This window comes from Osmia lignaria, chromosome 7, assembly GCF_051020975.1.
Source record: "Osmia lignaria lignaria isolate PbOS001 chromosome 7, iyOsmLign1, whole genome shotgun sequence".
NCBI classification, from domain to species: Eukaryota; Metazoa; Arthropoda; class Insecta; order Hymenoptera; family Megachilidae; genus Osmia; species Osmia lignaria.
This window is the reverse complement of record NC_135038.1, coordinates 5,412,551-5,434,967: the sequence shown is the minus strand read 5'-3', so window position 1 is coordinate 5,434,967 and position 22,417 is coordinate 5,412,551. Positions and strand designations below refer to the sequence as shown.

Below are 22,417 nucleotides of genomic sequence, written 5' to 3'. Positions count from 1 at the left end.
TTATCTATCGAAATAATTATTTTCTATTACAAATTACACGTGTACAGTAGAATACAAGAGTTAAAGAGAGAAGCAAAAGGAGTGCTGTTACTTAAATGCGTTTCAAACTCGAGAAAATTTTCAGACAGTGACATTTTTGTTTCGTTTTATCACACTGGACCAAAGCCAAACTCTATTTCTCGACTTCGAGATTCGCTTTGCATTTTCCTCGATAAATTTTTCAACGAAAACGATTTTTTACGTCTCGAGTTTGAAACAAATTTAAGGAAGGATACAAAGGGAATCGGATACATGTTTCATAGCCAGTTATTTGACGATTCAAAAGACCAGGCTTTGTATTTTCAATCGAATGCGTTTCTTCATAAAATAATTACAATATTTTACCGCATTTATACGTCTAATCATTCGTTCTGTAGTTTCGTTTTATTTTAATTTGCTTACTGGACTGTGTAAATTCATACTCGCTCATTCACTCGAAACACATACAGACTACATTCACTTTCTCTCCTTTTGCAACACGTTCAAAAAATACAAAATTTCTGGCTGAAAGAGCATATCTCTACAGATACGTAAACATCATACAGGAAAAATAAAGAAAAAGAAAAAAAAAACAAGACGAGAAATAATGAGTATCACCCTGAACAAGGAACCATCAAAATAATGCACCCAATGTTGCCTTTTGTTACTTTGTATCTCTTTCTTAACTCTTTTACTGCCAATATTTTCAATAAACCTAATTTATTATTTTTCTGATAGGAGTATTTTAACTTAGAGCCCACGCATAATAGGCAACGTGGCAGTCAAAGTGTTAATCACATTTTGAATACAAAATTCATAACAGAAAATATAAATCAATTTCAAAGATCACATGCAATTTGTAATTATAATAAATTCCTCTATTTTTGTATGTATGGGTCACGGGTGACCCAGTATCAAACAGAAGGTAAAATATCAATAAAAGCAAAATTATATAAGAAAGAATAGATTCATTGATACTGTTCATTATTTCTGAATGAAAGTTTACTTATGTTGCTCTTATTAATCTAAGGGTAATTAACTGTTAACAATGAACAAAGGATGCATCATTTTTTACAAGACGAACACATACGATACTAATATGTACACGGTTCGTATACCACACAAGTATGTTTTGTTGGTGACACTAGATATGATACAGAGCGTTGCAGGAATTCGTGGATACTTCATGCTAGATGAATAAATAAAGTTCAGTTTATTTAAAATAAAGGAGACTGTTCTACAGTCATACCCCAAAATTATTTTCCAAAAAAGAAAAATAATAATTACAGCATTTATTTTAGAAGGTAGAATTGATAATAAAAATTTTTTATCTAGAAGGCTTGTACAGTATTAATTAATATTGAATCTTGTTAGACCAAGGATATGATTTTATAAATCCACGAATTTCTAAAGCGTATCAACACCCTATTACAATTTCTCGCACGAAACACGTGCCTGAATCGTTCAGCAGGCGCGCAATAAATTATAAATAATATTTTATAATAATAATAAAGTTAATTAATTGTTATGCCTCGAGGCGTGCGCTGTAATACTTCCGGAAACGTACACGTTCATTCCTTGCTAAACGAATCATTAATAAAATTCCACGTAATCGTATGAAATTTCGCCCTATTATCAAATATCGACCAGGTCAGTCTCGATAATACACTAATTACCGGTTCCTTAAAAAGTTGAAAGTAAAACAAAGCTTCAGCGCTTATCTCTCTCTCTCTTAATTGAGATCATCTCTCAATTATCATCAATCTGTTCCCTTTCTTTTAACAACCCAGCCAATGGAGTCGATAAAAGAAAGGAAACGGTCTAATAAATATGTAGCGTTACTATAAAAAAAAGAAAGAAAAATAAATGAAAATCACTCCTATCATCTAGGAGACTGACAATTCAAAGTAATTCTGTTGTTGCTGATATAATTCGTATAAGGCTTACATGGCTGTTCTTATTTAAGTCTCCTACTTTGTCCTTTTGGAAATTACAAAATTTCTTAATGCTATCACCTCGAGGATCCAAATATCCATATGTATTGATAAAACATGCAATTATTAAATTTTAAATATCCCAGTTATATTTCATGAAAACAGTATTGGTCCTCAAGGTGTCAACAGAAATACAGTAATAAAGCTAAAGAAAGTATTATTGGTACATACCAATAATTGTAAACTAGCATATATCATGCTGTAGTTAAATGATTGTTATACAAACTGGCATTCTACGCACAGCCATTCTCACTGCGTCAATGCTTACAATAAAAAAGTTTCAAATAAAATTCTTAAAGGACATAGTTTACAATCAGAAGCAGCTCAATGTATTTGTTGTTCAAACAGCCTATGCCTCGATGAAACTCTAACGTAAGTATGGTCTAACCACAGTCAGGCTCACGATGCGAGCAATCAACGAAATTGAACAAAAGAAACAATGCTCCCGTTCTCTCGTTTCCACAACGATTGTGCAAACACGCGTCGATCCACGACGCTTTCGATCCGACACCAAGAAATAAATTGGGAAACGAGAAAACAGCAACCACCAGAGGCAACGACATACTAGGTAAGAAACTGCCTAAACATTATTTGCCTCTGCATTAGGAAGTGGTTCTCTCTCCCACGAAGCCAGAAGATTCGCGTATCTCTCGGTGCACCAGACAGTTCTTTATTTTCCACCTTCAGGTTTCTGAAGATTTACTTTGCGCTCGCAGCAGTGTCTTCCGGTGCTGGCAAGGGTATAGCTTTATCGGAGACTGCAGCCTGCTTCTTCGTCTTCTTGCCCTTCTTCTGTGTCTTCGGTGATTGTTTAACTTCACTGTCTACCTCCATCTTGTTCTCTTCTTTCTTATTTTCCGTCTTCTCGGACGCATCCTTCTTCTTTCCCTTGGCTGGTTTCTCTTCTGCTTTCTGTTCAACTACACTCTCTGGTTTCTTCTGTTCGTCAACAGTGTCTGCTTTCTTCTCCTCCACGTTCTCCGTGTTTGGTTGCGCTTCTGCTGGCTTGGACTTCAAGTCCGAAGTCGTGTCCATGGCATCGCCAGAAGTCTGACTAGTCTCTTGTTGCTGATTCGCCGCCTGGTCGTTGGGAACGTTCGCAGGAGACTCTTTAGTCTCTTCAGGCTTTCCCTCGGTCGATGGACAGGGAGGTAAAGGTATGGGTTCTTTGGACTGATTCTCTTCCTTCTTCTCACTTTCTGCAGCCTCAGTCTTCTCAGCTTTACCAGCCTCTTGATTCTCTGATTTCTGTTCAACGTCCATAGACTCAGCGCTCTGTCCAACCTTCTCAGGGTCATTAGAAACATGTTCCTCTTCCTCCTTTTTCTCCTCTGTAGAGGTCTGCTGCGTTGGAAGAGGCGCCCTGGATTCGAGCAAGCTGATAGTCTCTTGTATAGTTTTAATGGCGTTCTTCCTTGCTTGTCTGACGTTGTCTCTACCTTCTGTTTCTATGTCATCTAATTTAATCAACTCCCTCGTCAGCATTTCATCCAGATACATATAATGTTTATCCGTCCTTGAATTTCCGGTGTACTGTTTAACCTGTTCCGCCAAGGAGTCTATGTCTTTCTGAATTAAGGCTACCCTCTCCAGAGGATCCTTTGGAAGAGTGGGCTTAGGTTTTGGTGGAGGTTCTTGCTGCTGCTGAGGCTGAGGCTGAGATTGTTGCTGGGGCTTTTGCTGCTGCTGCTTCGGTTGTTCGTACTGCTGTTGCTGAGGCTTCTTAGGCTGCTGGAAAGTTGGAGGCTGCTGTTGTCTGCGCGAGGGATGCTCGAACGAGCTTGGTTGCTGGTAGAAAGTGTCCTGGAAGTGCGGAGACCACTGGTGTCTTCCACCGAAAACATCCCCGAACGGGGCCGACCTCTGGAAGTGAGGTGGAGTGTGGAACTGTGTGGGAGATGGCTCTCTCCGGAAATTCGGTGGTTCGTCGAAACTCCTTGGCAGCACGGGCTCGTCTCTACCCTCTACAAAGATAGGTATATGCCTGACGTTGCCTTGCTGTTGAGGTTTCTGTGGCTGCTGCTGCTGCTGCTGCTGTGGCTGTTGCTGTGGTTGCTGTTGCGGAGCTTGATTGTGCTGCGGTGTTATGTCTATCCTGGAGACGTACCTCTGTCCAGAAGGCTGTTGGCTCTGTTGTTCCTGCGGCTGAGGCTGTGGCTGAGCGAACGATTGTCTGTTCTCTGGCGGAGCTGACATCGAACGCTGTCCGCGATTTCCTTTGTCCGTGTTCTCCATGTTATGATGGTGTTGTCCTATATCCACCGTATTACGCAAGCCGTACTGAGGTATCTGATTCTTTTTGGGTGTCTGCTCGGATGTTTGCGACTGCTGATTCTGATTGCTTTCTGCCTCGCCGTGAGAGCTGCCGCTCGCCCCGCTGGTCGCGCTGCTTCCACTCGCTTGGCTCCTCGCGTCCTCGTCCGAATAACCCTGCTGCTGCTGGTAGCTGTGGCCACCGTTGCCAGAGCCACGATTTCGGTTGCGGAAAGAGCCTTGGAAGGGTATATCACCCCAGGGGGGGCCGAGCAGGTGGTCCGCGAACTCCGGATGCCGGGCTGCTAGGTCGTCCAGGTGGGCCCGGATGTCGCTGCGTCGACCAAAACTGTCGTCGTCAAATGGAAAACCCTGTGGATGGAAAAAAAATTCAAAGGTCAAAATTTTTTTATTCCTATCGTCATTTGATATACTATATAGTATTTTAATGCTGCGAGTTAGAAAAGCAATGTAGTAAATGTATCTCTAATAATTCTAATTAAAAATGAACTTGGACGACGTAGTATATGACAAAGAGAGATTCGATAGGCGACAATGGAATCATGAAAAGTCTCATAAAAGGTAAGGAATGTCGCTCGCAAATGAATATTCAATGCAGATCCAATCAGCTGGAAATTCTTCGAACCCAACACCTAAGGGGACCAATTTTATATTATAGGTCAGGGGGTAGGTCCCTACCTAGTTACACCATTCAACTGCACTTGGACTATACAAATGACCATTGCTATCTCCACTCTGATCAAAATTAGTAAACTCCTGTTAGATAAGGAAATGTCGGGACAAAGAAAATTCCTAAGCAGACACAGCTGCTGGTTCAGCAAAGCAATTCTAAATATAACGATCCAAATATACTATACTCTGTTCTTCGATCGGGGATATCTTCTCGAGTCTCATTTTATTCTCCTCCTGATTTACTTAATACGAGAGAAAAATCAAAGAATTCGCATTGGTGGGCGTTCGAACACGACCTACAGTCTATAAAAAATTCGTGTCAGACGCGTAGCTGAGGAAGTTAGAGAGAAAATAAAAGAGCAGGTAGACGTAACATTAACGATCGAGTGTGATTCATAGGGGGAACTAAATGAACTGCGCCTTTAAAAGGCAACCAGAAAGCTTTCCGTCGTTTCGGGCAGATAGAATCTTTCAAAACTACTTTTAAGGAATGGAAAATGATTATTTTATGAGCTAGGATAATTACTATTAATTAATTACTATTACTACTATTGCTAGATAACGTGGCAAGTGTTTAGGGATAATAGCCAGAAAACTATTAGGGTCTAATTAATTAAATTCGTTTGCTTCAAAATGGCCGACCGTGTCGGTAACCTAGGGTAAACATTCTAGTTCCAGTCCACCCCTGAAGATGGCCTCTTATAATATATAATGTTTCTTTTCAATATTTGACAAATTATTTATACAATTCACCCATAAAACAAGCTATTATAAAAAATGTGTCATAAGGGTTGCAACGATGACTATACGCATGCGCGTACGCACAGAGAGGGAGAAGTCAGCGTGGCTATGGGTGACCATAAACTGGGTGAATGTCAACGTCTTCGCATAAAATGATCCTCGCGAACAACTGTGTCATGGCCTCTGAAATCGAGACAGGCGCCGCGTTTACACTTTATTTCCTGATTTCTTCGTGGCGCCATGTCTGTGACCAACCTAACCCTCGCACTTTAGGGAAATTTGAATAGTAAAAGGCCCTAGAGAAATTATATTCAAAGTCAACCGGAAATGGATTTCAATTTCTCTCCAGCGCGAGCGGCTTAACCACCCACGCGACATCCGTCACTTTTAAACGTCATCGACGGTACTGTTTATAAGAACCGGTTTCTTTTTTTGCGCGCGAAAACTCGATTAGATCATAAGTAAAAATACCATGTTATCGAGAAGCCTGAAACGTTATCTTAACGGTTCTTACGGATATTAATTCCTGATAAGCGGAATTCGTTTTCTCAAAGAAAATGGAGGAGCATAATGGTGGCATGCCTAATACGGTTGAGAATGGCCGGATAAACGTATCGACTGCGATTATGTTACGTTTTTCGTATTTTTTTTTTCTTTTTCTTCTCTTTTTCTCCCGATGCGCGACCACGTCCTCGACAGAGAGAGTTACCAAGGAGAAACGTCTCCGTTAGTTTATTATTAGCGTCAACACGCTTGTGTTTTGGAGGAATGGACCTTGTTCTAGGAGGAGCGTGCTCGAAACGTTCTCGGCTGAAGCTGTTCGAGGAAATTATTCGTGCCACATACTTGGAATTATCGATAAGTTATTACACAATTTTTTATCACACGTTATTTCATAAATAATTCTCGGTAAATTCCATGCAGAAAACAATTTCACGCCATTTTCCATAGAAGATTTCATAGAAAAATTGTAACGGTTACGTGCAATGAAGCAAAGATTTAAAGCGGTTGAAATTTTTTGGTTAATAGAAAAAAAAAAGAAGCTTACGCGATTATCTGGTTCACGGAGAAAGCGAGAAATCCACGGCTCGACAAGTGACCGTTTCGAAGCAACGAAAACGTACGTCACTCTTCACGAATTCTATTTCTAACTTCCACGCGATCTCGCGGAACGCGAAAGAGAAGGTCGGCGACTACGTTACATGCAAAAACGAGAACACCGATAGGAGCGCGAAACCTCTCGCTGAATTGCACGAACAACGCCTGAATTTTTAGCATAACAAGCGATTATGACACGCGCGACAAGTACTGTTATATGGTACGACAAGCAAAAGCGTGCCGGAAGAAAAATCAACATTCATAATGTTAAATGTAACACGAATCACGTAATCCGAATAGTACGTGAATTTTAATACAGATAAATCGTTATCTAGAAAATATATCGAACCTCGAATGATCTGGAAAAGTCTCGCAAGCTTCACAGATAAACGGCAGAATTTGAACCGCAGACGTTGGCGCAACGTTATCGACGTCTTCGATACTCTAACCGTAGCTTCGATTATATCGAATATCGAGACTTACTTGATATCTCGAATACGCGCAGAGGTAACCTAATTTAGATAACCTATATACCAATGACATCGTGTATACCGTTTGTAGCATCGGACACACGCGAATGGAAAAAAAGATTGCACCACTTACGGGGAACGGACGATCCAAATCAATCGGTTCTCCGAATTCGGATGCTTTGTCCACGATGACAGGCGAGTCCATTTTCTGGACCTTTTGGTCCGTGCCTGATTTAGAATACGTGATTTCCTGTTTTTTTTTTTTTGTCTTTCTCACACTAGGGAGAAGTTTAGTCGTGGCCTTTTTTGCAGGTTAAGTGTTTTTTTTCTATGGTTTCAAAGAATCAGCCAAGAAGCTCACTAAACAACAGTGCCGGCGTGTTAACAAAATGCGAACGAAAATTAAAGTTTTTTTGGCAGCACACACTCGTTTTTTTGTTTAAGGATCTTTCAAAATTACCGAGAGAACAACGCGTGACAGTTGTCTCAGCTCCTACGTTCGATCTTCCTTCTCCCTATTTCTCTCTCTCTCTCTCTCTGGCGTCTTCCTTTTTGTTATATAATAGAAACACTTGTGTTTAGTTCCTTGCACTATCACACACTCGCGTATCAAGGTTCTTTAGTCTTGGAAGGAATTGTTCTTCTCGAATAATCGCAAAGACGCACGCGTTAACAACCTACACGATGCAGGTCAATAGTGAAACTGTCAGTACGCGGCCAGAGGACTTAAATATATTTGTTGTGTGGGACGCATTGGGAGCCACGTGACTACCTGGCCGAATGAGGCCGAACGGTCACGGAAACGATCGAAGGAACGCACCAGAGCATGCTAGAACATTCGTCCCTGTTTGGTTTTTTCGAGAAACACCGCACGCGACTATTGACAACCATTAAAGAAACAATTAGATACATAAATTATTGTTAATACCGTCTATTTTATTTATAAATAATTAAAACTGGAAAATGAACCGAATGTAACTAATAAAAAGAGAAATTGTCATTATTATATGTAATACAATGTAATTATTCGAAATGCATGAGTGGCAACATTAAAAATGTTGTCTTTTCATCTTGAAAAGACGTTGAAATATCCTTTGAATGTAATTTATTGCTCCCTTTCGCGTTTCCTTCGTTTTCGTTTTATAATCAACCTGCCAGGCAAGGCTGTACCCTGGACTTGTTTACCTATATCCTTTTATAGTAAGCACGAATTCTCATCGATTTCGTATTACCATCCGAAAAGTTGGTCAACACACATTTTCATCGTTTATGTATACCGCTATATAAATAGATTACCAATTAGTTAATCAAAATTGATGGTCGTAATTATCAGCCGAAAAATTCGATCTACATTTTCTGATTTTTTATTTAATATAACCGTGAATCATCAAGCGTGTATTAATAGCATGTGTCTGATTCAAAGGACACTGCTTCATCGCAAAATATATAGATCGCATATTGTGCCCGATAAAGAACTGAATCGAGTGGTTAACAAATAAATCGATTCGATAGAATGTATTTTTAGAATCACTCGAGCCATAAATAGAATCGTTTGAAACCTTCATATGGCATTCCTGAATCTATATAACGAGTCAGCAGTAATGTTAAGTGATAACTGAAGAACCCTGACTAACCGACGGCGAACATGGCCTCGACGGGAATCATTTTTATCGAAAGAAAAACAGAATTAAGAATAATTTCACGGTTCATTTATTAATCCATATCGTTCCAGGAACTGTTCTATCGTTCTAACCTCAACTTGGCCTTTTAATTCTCGATCGCGTTACCAATGAAGTATAATGTCCGCCATCAAAATTATTAGTCATGCGATCGCAGAATTTGGCGCTGATCCAAACGCTTCTACCTGCCGTGAAAATATGTATGCGTATCGTACGGACACTTCACGATCAAAATCTTACGTTATTATCAGAGAAATCACCAAAAACATTTTGAAGCATATAATAAATTATAAAAAAAATTTCGAATCGTACGGTACTCGTATGGTACGTCGCCCCTTTAGCAAGGCTTTTTGATTGACAAGGAAACATTATAATGATTCAACTACTCTAAATATCCAAAGATAATCTGATCAACAATAAACTGAGTCATGATAATAATTACGAGTCGATCATATTTGATACAATCAACAATAGTGTGACATAACTTGGCATGGTTATGTCAGGGACGGATCCAAGAGGGGGGCAGTTACATTGGAATATAATTAACACGTTCCCTCACGCGATATCGCGTGGGCCTGTTTATAGAAATTTATCAAATGATGCTCGACACCTTGGATATAAGCCAAATTGGACTAGGAATAGGGTTTCATAATCTAATTTACGATTTGAAATTGCTCAGGCTTAGAGGAAACTTCCTCTTCCTTCCTGTCTAACGATGCCTCTGAAGATTTTGAAAAAGTCATTCTTGGCGCCACTTACCAATTAGCGAAACGATCTAGCACCACGTGTTGTCGTCGCGAAGCGTCAGAGTACGATTACGATGATTTTAATTAGAGTTTCGACGAGATTTTTTTCTATAGTTTCTCGAATGCTTACACTGCACTTGACAATAAGCAGGAAATACAAATCGCATCCCACGCTTCAACGAACATCGTCGATTCACGCGCACGTATGAGCTGCTCGACAGATGACTCACGGGTCCCCTACGAGATACAGATTATGTAATCGATCGAATAGCAATACATCAACGAAGTACCATCTGCGGATTCCACGAAATGTTACGCTTCGGTGGTCTACGAGATCGCGAGAATAAATTAGATGTATCTGTTGATACTTGACGCTTCCGAGTATCAGCAGGAACGTGCGATCTTTAATTCCATCTTTCAGATGTTTCAGATTATACGCTTTGAATTACCATTCATTGGATTCCGCATATTTTCATTCTAATGCATCTCATCGTTGTACAAACACGAAAATTATGTACAAATTATTATTTTTTAAATGACACGACTAAACAGCTGAATTTTCTATGACCACACAATCGTTTTAATAAAGACAATTTTTGTCTGTAACAAAGATAAATGAACATCGCTTGCGTAACGTAGCTGTGAAACGAATCGTGAAACTACCGCCTGAGCTCGTTACACGGAATGACTGAAAGGATTGCCGCCTAGCAAGGCGCAACTTTTGAGGTTAGGCGCAGTGTTCTAGTTTCTAACAGGGGCGAACAAATTTAAGGCGTTTAGGACGATTCCCCTATTTTATAAATCTCTTCAATTTATAATTAAGTTGATGAATAAAAATAAATAATAAAATAAATACTGATTAGCAAATTAAAAAGTATCTACTAATTTATATAATTGGTCTTAGATAATTCAAAAATTTGTTAATATATTGCGCAGAATTCCGTTCCTCGTTGAGCCGTACCTGAACTAGATAGAATCGATTCGAAGAACTTCCGCCACTTATCGAGTCTAACCTTGCAATTTGAAATAGAATTAAAATGAAAATAATAAATATACCGCGTTGATGTATTGCATATAATTTTGAATTATTTTGGTCTATTTCTCTATGAATTAATGATTATAATAATCAAGTCATAATTCGCATTGAAATATATAAAAAATAACATGCATTCTTTAGTCCGGATAAAACAGCTGGTATCTAAACACCTGAACACAAAAAGTGTTGCCATCTAACGATACACCGGGCAAGTTGAAAATACATAACTGCAGGATAATAAAATTATAAATAACAATCTAACAAGTGGAACTGTTACATTACCTAGTCATTATCAAACTGTATATTACAGTACCTAAACACACAAGTGAAAAGACACCTAATCTAATTTTCAAACTAATTAACAATAGTTATTGCAAAACAAGTAGTGTTCTCTTAAAGTGTTGCGATCTTTAATTATAATATATTGTTTAATATTTTAATCGTTATTAGTTTCTCGTTTGAACTAAAGAGAGGTTAGAATCGATAGAATCGATTGATCGAATGATAGATCTCGAGTTTTGAGTACGCGTGCGCCAATTGGATCTCGCTTTCGATCTTGTTTTTCGATTCTGTTCACGCGTCTCGATCACTCGCACGATCATCGATAATGATGATCGATGATCTACGGTGATCGATAGTAGTGTCAGGAGCGCATGAGGCCCGAGGAAGTTGATTCTACCACCACTTCACGACCCAACGCAACGTTTTCTTGACGTCATCGGGCTTGTAGACAGGTTCCCTTACGTTACACGAGTATGATACATTCCCCTGTTGCGTACACACGCATTCTAGCACGTACGAAAGCCGCGTGCATTTCATTACACATTGAAAGCAAAAGTGCTACCGCGTGGCGTAAGGAAATCATCAAATTCTACTGTAGATCGTAAAAACGTTGAAATAATTAAGTGGTAAATGGCTAGTCGCACGAAAAGGTCAGAAAGTAGATTCATATCAGCGCAATTAAATTACAGCACGTATTCGATTGCGCAATGGTACTAAGGTTGATTGAAATATCCCTAGCTAATTCTTCTACGGAACTGTAATTAATTTTGTTACAAATATTTTCACAATCTATCCTATAATTGGACGGTACCTAACAATATTTCATTCAAATACAAAAATAATTAATGATGAGATATAACTCTAGGTGATTGGGTAATAGGAACGGTATAAATCAGGAGGTTCGATGCGCGCATTTTCGCACGCAACGAAGCACCACGTGCACGTGCTATTCAATAGTGAAAGGAAAAGTGGAAGAGGAGATCCCTGTTGCAGTGAACCCGGAATGCTTCAATGATGCCCTATATGATACTGGCAGGAGTTATCAATATTGGCTCCCTCACCATTCTTGAAAAAAAAAACCCTAGCTACCCCAATGGTTATCAAGGTATTAATATTGCTCTTATTAAAAACCTAATAGGCAAAGCATTTAAAAAAACTCTATCCCCTCTGTCTCTAGGCTACAATAGCAAAGGTGGATCATCATCCTTGAGATTTCCCAGTTCAATTGTGTAACCGATACACCAGGGTGTGGCGCTAAAAGCTAAAAGCTTGCTAAAAGCATGGAAGGTCAAGGTATATTTACCAGATTCATTTGCCATCTGTAAAATCAAGTTTCATCTGCTTCTTAGAATGTATGCAAGAACACGATCGCTGTAACGTTACACCAGCATCGTCGCGAACAAGATAAAGCACACAGCTGACTTTTGGTATATATATTTCCCTATCATTAACACCGGTGGATCGTTATAAAATTAGAAGCCAAACGAAGATCCAATGTATCACTGACACTGTTCTTTATTTCAGTATAAGATATTCGCATGCTTCAGGTGAATTCTGAGTGGCAAATCATGCATTATGCAGAGGGTGATAGCAGTCTTGACGAATCATCGAGTTCCGTGGTTCATGATCCCACGAGTAACCGCGACCTACCACTCCCCGATAACGAATCCAACACGTAACATGCTCTACGCAAAATAAAGCAATTACGGTATAATCAATATCAATTAGAATCGAGGAAATTAGAAAACAGAAAGCCCTTTCCCTTTGGCGATTCACAGAAGAGACGATAAAGAAGATTGGAATGTTGCTTTATGAATGACTCTGACCAAGGGAAAATGGAAGGGATAATCAAGGGTCTGGGACGTGTTTCGTGGAACGGAGAAAGAGATCACTCGCAAGATCCATCCCGATGACTCATATGAGTCATGCGATGAAATTCGCGCCGGGTCATCGGCTGGGAAACCTGAGGAAGCTCCCATTCATGAAATTAACCTTCTTACGCAAAGATATCTTTTAATTTTTGCGCACAGTTCGAACAGAGTGGACGAAGTATCGTTTGATGAAACTTTTTCATTCACCAGACATCTGTCTCGATATCATTTTCCAAGCCCGATATTCGAGGGCGAAGCGAATGAAAAACGTGGAAAAATAGGGAGAAAATCGAGCAGTGACGGCGGTAATCTTACCAGTGCAAATATTGATGGAAGAACCAGACGACTTGATACGCAACGAAAGATTTTTCTTTTCACCCTGAAACCTCTTACAATTGCAGAAAGACGTATCATTTTTATAAGACGCGAGAATGAGGTAGAATGCCGAGAGCACGATAATGATTTAAAATAAGAAGAAAAATTGAGGGTGTAAGAGAGGCGAGTAAAATGTCGCGTGTCGAATCGACAGATTGTTCTGGATCGAAATTCTCGGTCTGGAATGGCGAGAGAATCAATGGCGGCTATTTTGAGGTCTCGGCGTCGTCGACGTCGTCGTCGAGAATGTTCTCGCGTCTTCGAAGACGTTGAAGATCGCGACGTCTTCGACGCGTCTTTTTCGAATTGAAAAATAAGCCATCTATGCGACTATTTCTTCATTTTACAATATACACTTTTCTAGGATCCCTTATGAAAAAAAAAAAAATAATCATAGGCGTAACTAGTAGATCAATTGTAAATCCACAGAATTTCAAAAATTAGAATCTTAGAATACTGAAGGAGCCCTGGCCCTACTTTGCCCCCTATCTAATTACAGCCTGAACAATTGAAACTATTTAAAAATGTTTTTTACAGGAATGTGAAAGAACTTTGGTTCCTCTTATCAGCGGATCAATGAAACGTTTTAATACGAAAGGACAGAAGGGATGAGGGTCGGTGTTGCACGTCCGTCGATGCGAATAAGTGGTAAGTCATCTGCCTGCGGGCATTTGGCAACAAACGCGTTATTTCTGGGTCCTTTGCGAAGTGTGTGCGCTTCTGAAGAGGCAACTGCCTCTCTTGAGGCAAGTGCTTTCGAACCCTAGCGACGCACTATCAGCCAGCATGGCCAGCATATTGATCTCATTTCGAGTCGTCAAACGGGCCACATCGTCACCCTCTTCCATAGGGACGTTTAATGCAACTGGGGTGCTTTTAATAGCTCCGCTGCTTCTATGATCACGCTATACCGAAGACATCTGCGACAAGGATCATTTTTGCTACAGTTTCTTACACCCAGATTTGTTTGATAATTCTTAATCAAATGTAAGCCAGTCGACAGAAATAATGCGGTTGGTTCTGCAAGAATTGAAGGCAAGGTAGCTGAACTAAGCCAGTAACACCTTCCAACTACGAGCGATCGGCAAGGACTATGATTGCTATTTTCAACCGTTTCTTCAAGTACAAAGAAATCTCGTTCTTCGCCGTCTCGTTCGTCTCTTTCGCTGCTTCGAATATCGTTTGCCATGTTTAACGTGCACCGTTTAATGGTGCTTTCGAACGAGCGTGCCAAGTAAGCATAATGGCGCGCGTTCGAGTATTTTAAGTTGTGAAGCACGTGCCCCGAACGAACCGCGAAAGTTGGTTGCCTCGAATTTGAAAGTCAATCGCCTCGACGTGTACCACGGTGTTTTCATTCCATCGGATTTCGCGATGGCAATGAAACATATTCCATAAATGGACGAAACAGAACTTTCCCGATTGAAATAAATACACTGATGACTAGGGGGGAGGGGGGCGACCAGGAACCCTAAAAAATATGCGCTGGTATACATCTCGTTATTTAAAAATTCTCAAATTCTAATATTCTATAAAGAAATTAATTTGAAAATTTCAGAATCTGAGAATTTTTATAAAATACCGACGGTAGGTAACTTTCCTATTTTACAACTAATATCACTAAAAATATCACTAGCTAACTAGAATCCGTAACTAAAATCATAATTTATATCATTAAGATCACCGAAAGCGAGAAATATTCGCTTGTTTACACGAAAGTAAGGTCACTGTTCAAGCCGAGCATCGGAATGATCGAGAGAAACAAAAACACTGAACCCTGATCTAAATTTTCTGCCAAAATATTTGCTCGATATTTAAACGGTAAAATCTCAGCGATACGTATCTAAATGACTACGATAAGATAATTGGGAAGACATAACGATGCCAATTTCAACTATAACGATCACGAGACCGTCAGCAACTATGATAATTGGCTCGCTGATAATGCGAAACAGGTGATTTACTACAATGAGCGTTAGTTTCTCATAATGTTGAAACAAGTGTAGAGAAAATGGTGAATCGCATGAAATTAGTCAACGTAATTAGTGAAAAATGTATTCCAACATGGTGTTTGCACGATTTGAATGAATGTCTGGTGGCAAAAATTTTAACCTGATATATACATTGTTAAATGAGAAAAAAAGATTTTCGACGCCATATTAGAAACTATTTATTTATTCGGATTTTTATCACTCGATGTACTTCGTCGAATTCCAGTGGCCAACAAACACGTTTTTCATCGGTTCTTTGCCTTCTGAAAATATCAAGATCGCGGCAAGAATAACCGGCGAGGAAAGAAAACTAAATACACGTCGGTGAAACGACGTAGAAATTGGGCCACTCTATAAATAAAGAATTTTCGTACGACGGTATTCAAATCGTGCAACGACAGATCGATATCGATCATTCCAGTAAATTGATAGTTCTTCGTTTTCATTCTTACGAGTGTAGATACTCGTGAAAACGTTACGCGGACAGAAAACAAAATGGTGACTTATTGAAAATGTATGTCATAAAAACTCACCCTCGAAAAAGAGGAATGTCGTTCAAAGGGATCTCGTCCTGATCTGGTGGTTGGTTCGAAGAAGGATTTGCTGTCCTCGTCGAATTGCTGTTTGATTTCTTGTAGAAGTTCGTCACCGGATTTACCACGCAGTCTGTCGCTGAATTTCGGCTTGTCGCGGAAGTAGAACGACATTTTGTCATGTATACGCACAATAAATTTTTACATGTACAATGAGAACGGTTACACTTGTTACTATTTGATCGACACAATATTTCAAATTGAGAAACGTTTATTTTCTCACGGCGTAACAAAAATCGTCGAACGCTTCATAAATACCTCCCTCGAGGTGTTGCGCGTGACTGAAACCGCGCGCCGAATTGTACGGGGAGTAATCAAAGCACACGCATGCGCGCCGCTTCTTCTCGTAATCGTACCTTTTCGGCGCGAATACGCGCGCTTATTGGCCTGCTTTCGATTGCTAGCCAATCACAATGCGTATCGTCACCGATTTATCTACCCAAAGAATCTTGATGCATGTTCTGATGCACACAACGCTCTGCTTCTTACAATCTAAATTTAATCGCTGGCTATTTATGTTTTGTATTTTTTTTTATTTATAAATTGACACAGAACGCATCGCGTAATACTTTCGTTTATTGCAATGTAATCGAGAAGAAATTACGTTCCATTTTATGTAACCACCGAAAAACCAATAATACAATTATCCATTTGTTTCTAATTTTAAACATAGCGTTTTTAGAACGTAATTATGTTGCATATATTGTATTCATTTGTATATATATTACTATTTGTTAATTATTAATGTACCCATTAACAATGTATCAAGAAAAATTTATTTGTATAAATAATATAAAAATTGTGATGGTTTAGCAAATGTCTAATACAAATAAATTCTTCACATAATATTTAAAATAATCTTTTATGATTATTTGCCTGCCTTCGATATCGACTTATTTCTATATCTATCAAAGATCTTCACGTGGACGTAATATGCGTTCTTTCTACTAAACTATTCAATGTTAAATGCAATAAATTGATCTCATTATTTAGTACTTTATATCAAATAGTATTAAACTGTGACTGTTAAGTTTAGATATAATTCATTGTTTCAGTTTGTAACTGTTTCAGTTTCTTTTATTGAGTATTTATATAACCTAACAGGTTGTGTCTTTCAAAGGTAAGTTTAAATTACTACATGCTTATTTTTTAATTACCATCTTTAGAAATATTTATATTTAATTTTTGTTATAGGTACTTGAAAAATAAGCAATAATTTTATATAGCATAATAAATAATTTATGTTATATTCCATCATTATTGTAAACACACATGAAATGAGTATTTGCATAACTTTGTTGCAAAATGAGTAGATTGTACCAATGTATTATCTGTCAGTACATAAATACTTCTACTATGAATTTACATAATCATCATGTTCAACACCATAGTCCAGTAGAATTATCGCAAACTATTATCAATCTCCAAGGTTTCAAAATATTAAATAATGTGAATAATACAGAAAAGAGATATTTGAAACCAATTAAAGTAGGTGACAATAACAATAATATTCATAATAACAATGAGAATTTATATAATCGTGTCATTATTAAGACTGAAGAAAATAAGAAATTCTTACATGATAAAGCAAGTTGCTTATTAAAGTGCGGTCAGTTCATTCCTTGGGAGCATGAGCTAAATAAAAGAAAAGAGATAAATGATGAGGAATTTGTTAACGTTATTGAACAGCTTTGTTGTGATTTAAGTAAAAGAAAGCAGAGAGGAAGAAAAAGAAAAAGTGAAATAGATAGTACAGAAATAAAAAGTCCTGTTAAAGATATTCAGAATGAGAACATTATGGGTACAAGCAATAAAATTATGAATAACTCTGAAACTGTACCTTCCCAAATTTCTACAGCAACAGTTTCATCTTGGAATGCTAAGAGCTCAACTAATATGGCTGATGATAGTATTCTTAAGTTAGAAATTGATGAAAAGGAAGTGGACACTGAAAATAATGATTCTATGACATTAGAATTACATAACATTGATACAAACAAAGATGTTTTAATCTATGATCCATCAACTGGTAAATTTTCTTGGAGTTCAATAATGAGTGGAATTTCTTTTGAAAACAAAGCAAGCACGAATTAAGAAACAGTATACTAGTTTTGAACCTCAATAAACTTTGCCAAAGATCATCATGCAAGAATCTACAAAGATTAAATTGATTAAAATAATTTTTTTTTTTATGGTAAGCATGATCTTACCTTTTAAACTTACAGTTCCCATATTATGAATTTGTTTATATGATCACAGATAGGAAGCTTTTATTTTATTTTTTTTTTTATTATATAAATGCTATATATCTTACAAAAACAAAATTTTACATTAACGATTGTCAGTAATAGTACTAGTTGTTTAGTATGATACATGTATAAAGACTAAACTGATCTATTTTATGTTAACTATGTACACCATAAATGATGTTTCTCTGTCATACAAACCCTGTAAAAAACATTGTACATTTTTCTATGTCAAATAAATGTATTTTTAATAAAATACTTTTAATTAATTTCGTCCGTAAAAATAAGATAAGAAAAAGTCGCATACCATAGTTCCATAGGTGTAAGTTCTATTTTTGTAAAATCGAGACATTTTATTTATAATTAATAGCAGTCCATTGAATTCACGTCTCCTTTTTTATACACAGTTAATATATCATCTATTATAGATTCAAAACTAGTCGTGTATGTAGCCAACCATCGGTTCCTATCTTCGATGTAAGCATCAATATCTGAGTTAAATATTCTTTGAAGGAAAACTTGTCTAGTAACACAAGAAATAGATCGGAATGTTTTTTCATCCATTTTTTCCGTTTCTTCGTCCATTTTCATTGATTTTTTGCAAATAGAAGCAAGTAAATTTGTATCATTAGCATCCACAATTTCTTCTATTACACTAGTAGAATTACTATTCATCTGTTTAGAAATGGAATTCGTAACATTATCGGGTGGTTCATATTTAACATAAGAATCATCTATTGTAGCAATGTTTTGGGGCAGAGGCGATTCTGGTAAAGGTTCATTGAGTTTGTACTTCAAAAGGAAATCCTTTAGCTTATTTATTATTGTTGCTGACCTTTTACACACTTCAAAATCGCTTTCGTCCTCAAGAGTTATCAAAAGTACCTGCAATTTAATGAAATAAAATGTAACTTATCAATTAATAAACAAATATAATGAATTAACTTACTCCTAAGCAATTTTGCCTTGCTAATTCATCCAATGCTTTGTTAAGCCTTCGTTTTATTTCGATTTCATTTAAGGAAACGATCTTCCTATGTTCTTTGGAAAACGTTACGTTCGGAAACTGACCATCGAGTACTCCTTGATCAGATAAATGTGATTTTATAAACTCTATCCAGAAATTAAGAGCATTTATCTTCACTTCCCAATGGAGATCAATAACAGCAGCTGTTGACATTGCTCGTGACATTAAATCAATAACGTTTTTCCTAAATAATAATGTAATCAACAATTTTGAAACAACACACGCAAAATTTTGAACAATTTTACTTACTGCCAGTTATGATGTACATATAATTCCTTCATTAAAATTACGGCTTCCTTTCTAACTATAGCCTCACTATCGTCACTTAATAATTTCATTGCCATATCCTGAAATATAAAAAAACAATTTTATTTTTCTATACACCTTAATTAGTAACTTTATACAGAAACGTACGGGTAAATTAAACTCTGATAATTTTTCATCCCATAATTTGTTAATTCGAATAGTACTTGAAATAAACGTTAAAGCAGAAGCGCGAACATAACTTTCAGAATCTGTCTTAATAATTTCAATTGCCACTTGGAGAAACTGATTTGCTAATAAAAATTCTTGAAACGCTGGATATTCTGTAAATAATTATGAGTGTTACATATTATACGAATTACTCATTTTATGATATGTACTTGATTGCTTACTGTCTTCTGAAATGATTGCAATAGTGTTCAAAACTTCCAGTACACTATCCCTAACTTCCCAATTTACGTCGTGCAATCTTTTGAATAACGTCGGCCCTATTTCATTCATGTGGCTGTCCGTTTCAATCAGTAACACTAAATTAGATGGCATAAAATTTTGAATTGCTAATTTGCATACTTTTAAAGCTTTCACACAGATCTGAAATGAAAACTTCACAATATACAATGCACAAATCAATTTTTACAAATATCTATTTATATTTAAAATATACCATAGGCAACGTTGCTGGATGATTTAAAATTCCTTGTGCTATAGATAACAAGCATATGGTTTCTACACATTCTTGCCATTTTAATTTAAATTTCTCTGTCATAACTGCTAAAGCGTTCAAAAGCGATGCCAGTAATATAGGATGATCAACTATCGGATCTCCTTCTAGTGGCGATTCAAACGCCGCATTTTTCTTTGGTCCATTATCCATGTTTGTCCAATTACTCATCCCTGTGTTATCTGAATCTTCACTGCATGTATCTGGTACATAATTTTTTAGTACATGAGACAGTATTTGAAATGTAATAACTGCAACATCCTGAGGAGAAAATACACAAAATACTCCATTATCCCCTAAATGTAAAGGTGTTAATTATAAATATAATTACTTCTCATTATACATACCCTATCCATAATATCTACTATTTCTAAAACCATATCGATAGATGTCTTGGCAATCTGAACTGCAGGTAAATCATTCTTGATAATAGTATCTCGTACATTATACGCTAGTCTATGTATAGCCGTAGATGTAAGATCACATATTTTAGTAACAAACATACTGAAAAAATCAGTATCCTTGTATGTGTGTTTAATCAATACACACAAAGGTAAAACCTGTTGGTGAAAAAAATGTATAACTTGATTAAATGTTATAAAAGAAGGATGATATAAAACGTGCTTACCATTAGAGATATCACTTGATGTTCAAACTTATGTTCATGGAAAAGATTAAATGTTCGTAACGACTGAAGTTTTTTCCAGTATATCATTAAAAGTTTATTCATTTGTATTACTTCTGTCAAATATGATTTTGACAAAAGCATTAACAGTATATAAGTTACATCACAACAGAATTTATGTGTTACTTCTTGAGTAATGGATTCGTTCTCTTCTTTAATCGCACGTTTTATTGGAATGAATAAACATTGCAGTAACAACTTTTCAATGTATGGTACAAGATTTGTACTAATACATGCCTCAAAAAGAGCCTTTGCCCTCATTTCTAAGTCAATAACTTCTTCGCATAATTCAGGTATTATATTATCGATATCTACAAACAATGTATTTTCTATAATATTATTCAATAAATCCAATGTAGTACATAATAGTTTATTCTGATCTAAACAATTATCCTTTAATGCATAATATATTTGTGACTCAATAGTAGTGGTTATTAATGGTGAAGCCACTTCTGCAATAACTTCTTTACAAAAATTTACATTTTGTTGTTCATGTGACAACAGAAGCCATATAAACTTTTGACTTGCACGTGTAACGTACAAAGTATGATTCCAATGGGCATACTTTACAATGTCCTTCCAAATACCTACAAAACATATATTTTTAAAGCATACATTCCTACAAGTTCTTATAAAAATGTATTATATCAATTACCAGCATCTATAATCCACTGTCTTCCACTTCTGTGTGTAATCAGATCGGATAACATTGTAGTATAAGCCATTTTAACAGACACTGGTATATTATCCCCACGTAATTTAAAAGTATCGCATAATCTTTTATATACATCTTGAAATTGCCAGTAATGAAAACGTAATTCAACACGTGAAATTATACCCACAAGTTTCAAAGTAAATACAATTACAGGCTGTGAAGGTGAACCTTCAATACTCCAAACATTCAATGCCTTTAATACCCACTTTTGGAATAATTCACAATGCTCATAATCATTTGTGTTACCTGAAATTAAGATAATATTTAATTTTAAAAAAATGGAAAAATAGACATATTCATAATATAAGTTTACAAAAGAATATAAAGGATACAAGGAAACATTTCTAATGATTAATTAATAGTAAAAAATATATCCTTACACTCTTTTATATTCTCTGAAATGTGTGACAACATAAGTTCAAGATAAGTTGTGGATACAATGTTGTAATTAGGTGACAAGAATAACTCCAAAACTTCGGATAACTTTTCATCATTATTCTGCATTGTGCTCTCGTCTTAAATTTTTATTATTTACGCAATTTACTGTATATTATTTCTTACTTTTTCTTCCCTGCTTTAGTAATGTATGCTACTTTGAATACTCACATATTTACCAAGTTTTTTCCCAAAAACAAGATATAAAAATAAAAACTATTGAACAGCAGATAAATGTTTATTCTTAAACATTTATTCTTTAAACACTCCGAAGATAAGAAATAACCTCTACATACACATAAGAATTAAGTACCATTTTCATCAAAAGATGTTTATTTGTCTGTGGCGTCACCTGATATTAGCAAGAAGAACTATAAATTGATATATCGTTTGCGCTCTCTATCGGCAAAACCAAAAAGCTCATTTTTAACACTAAACACTAGATGGAGTCACATATTTATGGTGCCATTTTTTAAATATAGAA

At 36.6% G+C, this 22,417-nt stretch overlaps 3 protein-coding genes and 1 long non-coding RNA gene across 8 annotated transcripts; 2 read left to right on the top strand and 2 right to left on the bottom strand.

The window, feature by feature from the left end:
* Nucleotides 1-1,860: 1,860 nt before the first annotated feature.
* On the bottom strand, nucleotides 1,861-16,131 carry stv (BAG domain-containing protein starvin). 3 transcript variants are annotated; one of them, XM_034324835.2, is made up of 2 exons: nucleotides 15,781-16,131; nucleotides 1,861-4,637 (listed from the first exon to the last, which is right to left on the bottom strand). In XM_034324835.2, exons 1-2 carry the CDS (start codon nucleotides 15,952-15,954, stop codon nucleotides 2,712-2,714), a joined length of 2,100 nt encoding a protein of 699 aa, XP_034180726.2. In that variant the 5' UTR covers nucleotides 15,955-16,131; the 3' UTR covers nucleotides 1,861-2,711. The 3 variants fall into 3 exon arrangements, 2 of the variants coding, with proteins under 2 accessions (XP_034180726.2, XP_034180727.2); XM_034324836.2 differs by lacking the exon at nucleotides 15,781-16,131 and adding an exon at nucleotides 7,401-8,174; XR_004581469.2 differs by lacking the exon at nucleotides 15,781-16,131 and adding an exon at nucleotides 7,728-9,695 and having other exon boundaries at nucleotides 4,496-4,637.
* LOC117604592 (uncharacterized) lies at nucleotides 11,209-13,781 on the top strand. Its single transcript, XR_004581473.2, has 4 exons — nucleotides 11,209-11,767; nucleotides 11,876-12,115; nucleotides 12,188-12,437; nucleotides 12,535-13,781. It is a non-coding gene; the product is annotated as an uncharacterized LOC117604592 (long non-coding RNA).
* A 550-nt stretch (nucleotides 16,132-16,681) lies between the features above and the next one.
* On the top strand, nucleotides 16,682-17,949 carry LOC117604590 (uncharacterized). The gene is made up of 2 exons (XM_034324851.2): nucleotides 16,682-16,960; nucleotides 17,035-17,949. The coding sequence occupies exon 2, from the start codon at nucleotides 17,146-17,148 to the stop codon at nucleotides 17,932-17,934; it is 789 nt and encodes a 262-aa protein (XP_034180742.1). The 5' UTR covers nucleotides 16,682-16,960; nucleotides 17,035-17,145; the 3' UTR covers nucleotides 17,935-17,949.
* Nucleotides 17,950-18,104: 155 nt separating this feature from the next.
* Nucleotides 18,105-22,271, bottom strand: LOC117604576 (integrator complex assembly factor Brat1). Of its 3 annotated transcripts, XR_013062452.1 has the most exons (12): nucleotides 22,105-22,270; nucleotides 21,879-22,013; nucleotides 21,439-21,744; nucleotides 20,727-21,370; nucleotides 20,446-20,658; nucleotides 20,042-20,359; nucleotides 19,770-19,968; nucleotides 19,528-19,700; nucleotides 19,363-19,460; nucleotides 19,036-19,297; nucleotides 18,394-18,971; nucleotides 18,105-18,288 (listed from the first exon to the last, which is right to left on the bottom strand). XR_013062452.1 is itself a non-coding variant. In XM_034324822.2 (10 exons), exons 1-10 carry the CDS (start codon nucleotides 22,000-22,002, stop codon nucleotides 18,450-18,452), a joined length of 2,859 nt encoding a protein of 952 aa, XP_034180713.2. In that variant the 5' UTR covers nucleotides 22,003-22,271; the 3' UTR covers nucleotides 18,295-18,449. The 3 variants fall into 3 exon arrangements, 1 of the variants encoding a protein (XP_034180713.2); XR_013062451.1 differs by having other exon boundaries at nucleotides 21,879-22,271; XM_034324822.2 differs by lacking the exon at nucleotides 18,105-18,288 and having other exon boundaries at nucleotides 18,295-18,971; nucleotides 21,879-22,271.
* Nucleotides 22,272-22,417: the final 146 nt, after the last annotated feature.

Excerpts from the sequence above, each read along its gene's own strand:
- LOC117604576 (XM_034324822.2), bottom strand. The coding sequence starts at position 22,002 with ATGCAGAATAATGATGAAAAGTTATCCGAAGTTTTGGAGTTATTCTTG. Across the intron at positions 21,745-21,878 it reads TTCAGAGAATATAAAAGAGT|GTAACACAAATGATTATGAG; the intron begins GTAAGGATATAT and ends TCTTAATTTCAG. Across the intron at positions 19,298-19,362 it reads TATGTACATCATAACTGGCA|GAAAAACGTTATTGATTTAA; the intron begins GTAAGTAAAATT and ends ATTATTATTTAG.
- LOC117604590 (XM_034324851.2), top strand. The coding sequence starts at position 17,146 with ATGAGTAGATTGTACCAATGTATTATCTGTCAGTACATAAATACTTCT.
- stv (XM_034324835.2), bottom strand. The coding sequence starts at position 15,954 with ATGTCGTTCTACTTCCGCGACAAGCCGAAATTCAGCGACAGACTGCGT. Across the intron at positions 4,638-15,780 it reads GACATTCCTCTTTTTCGAGG|GGTTTTCCATTTGACGACGA; the intron begins GTGAGTTTTTAT and ends TTCCATCCACAG.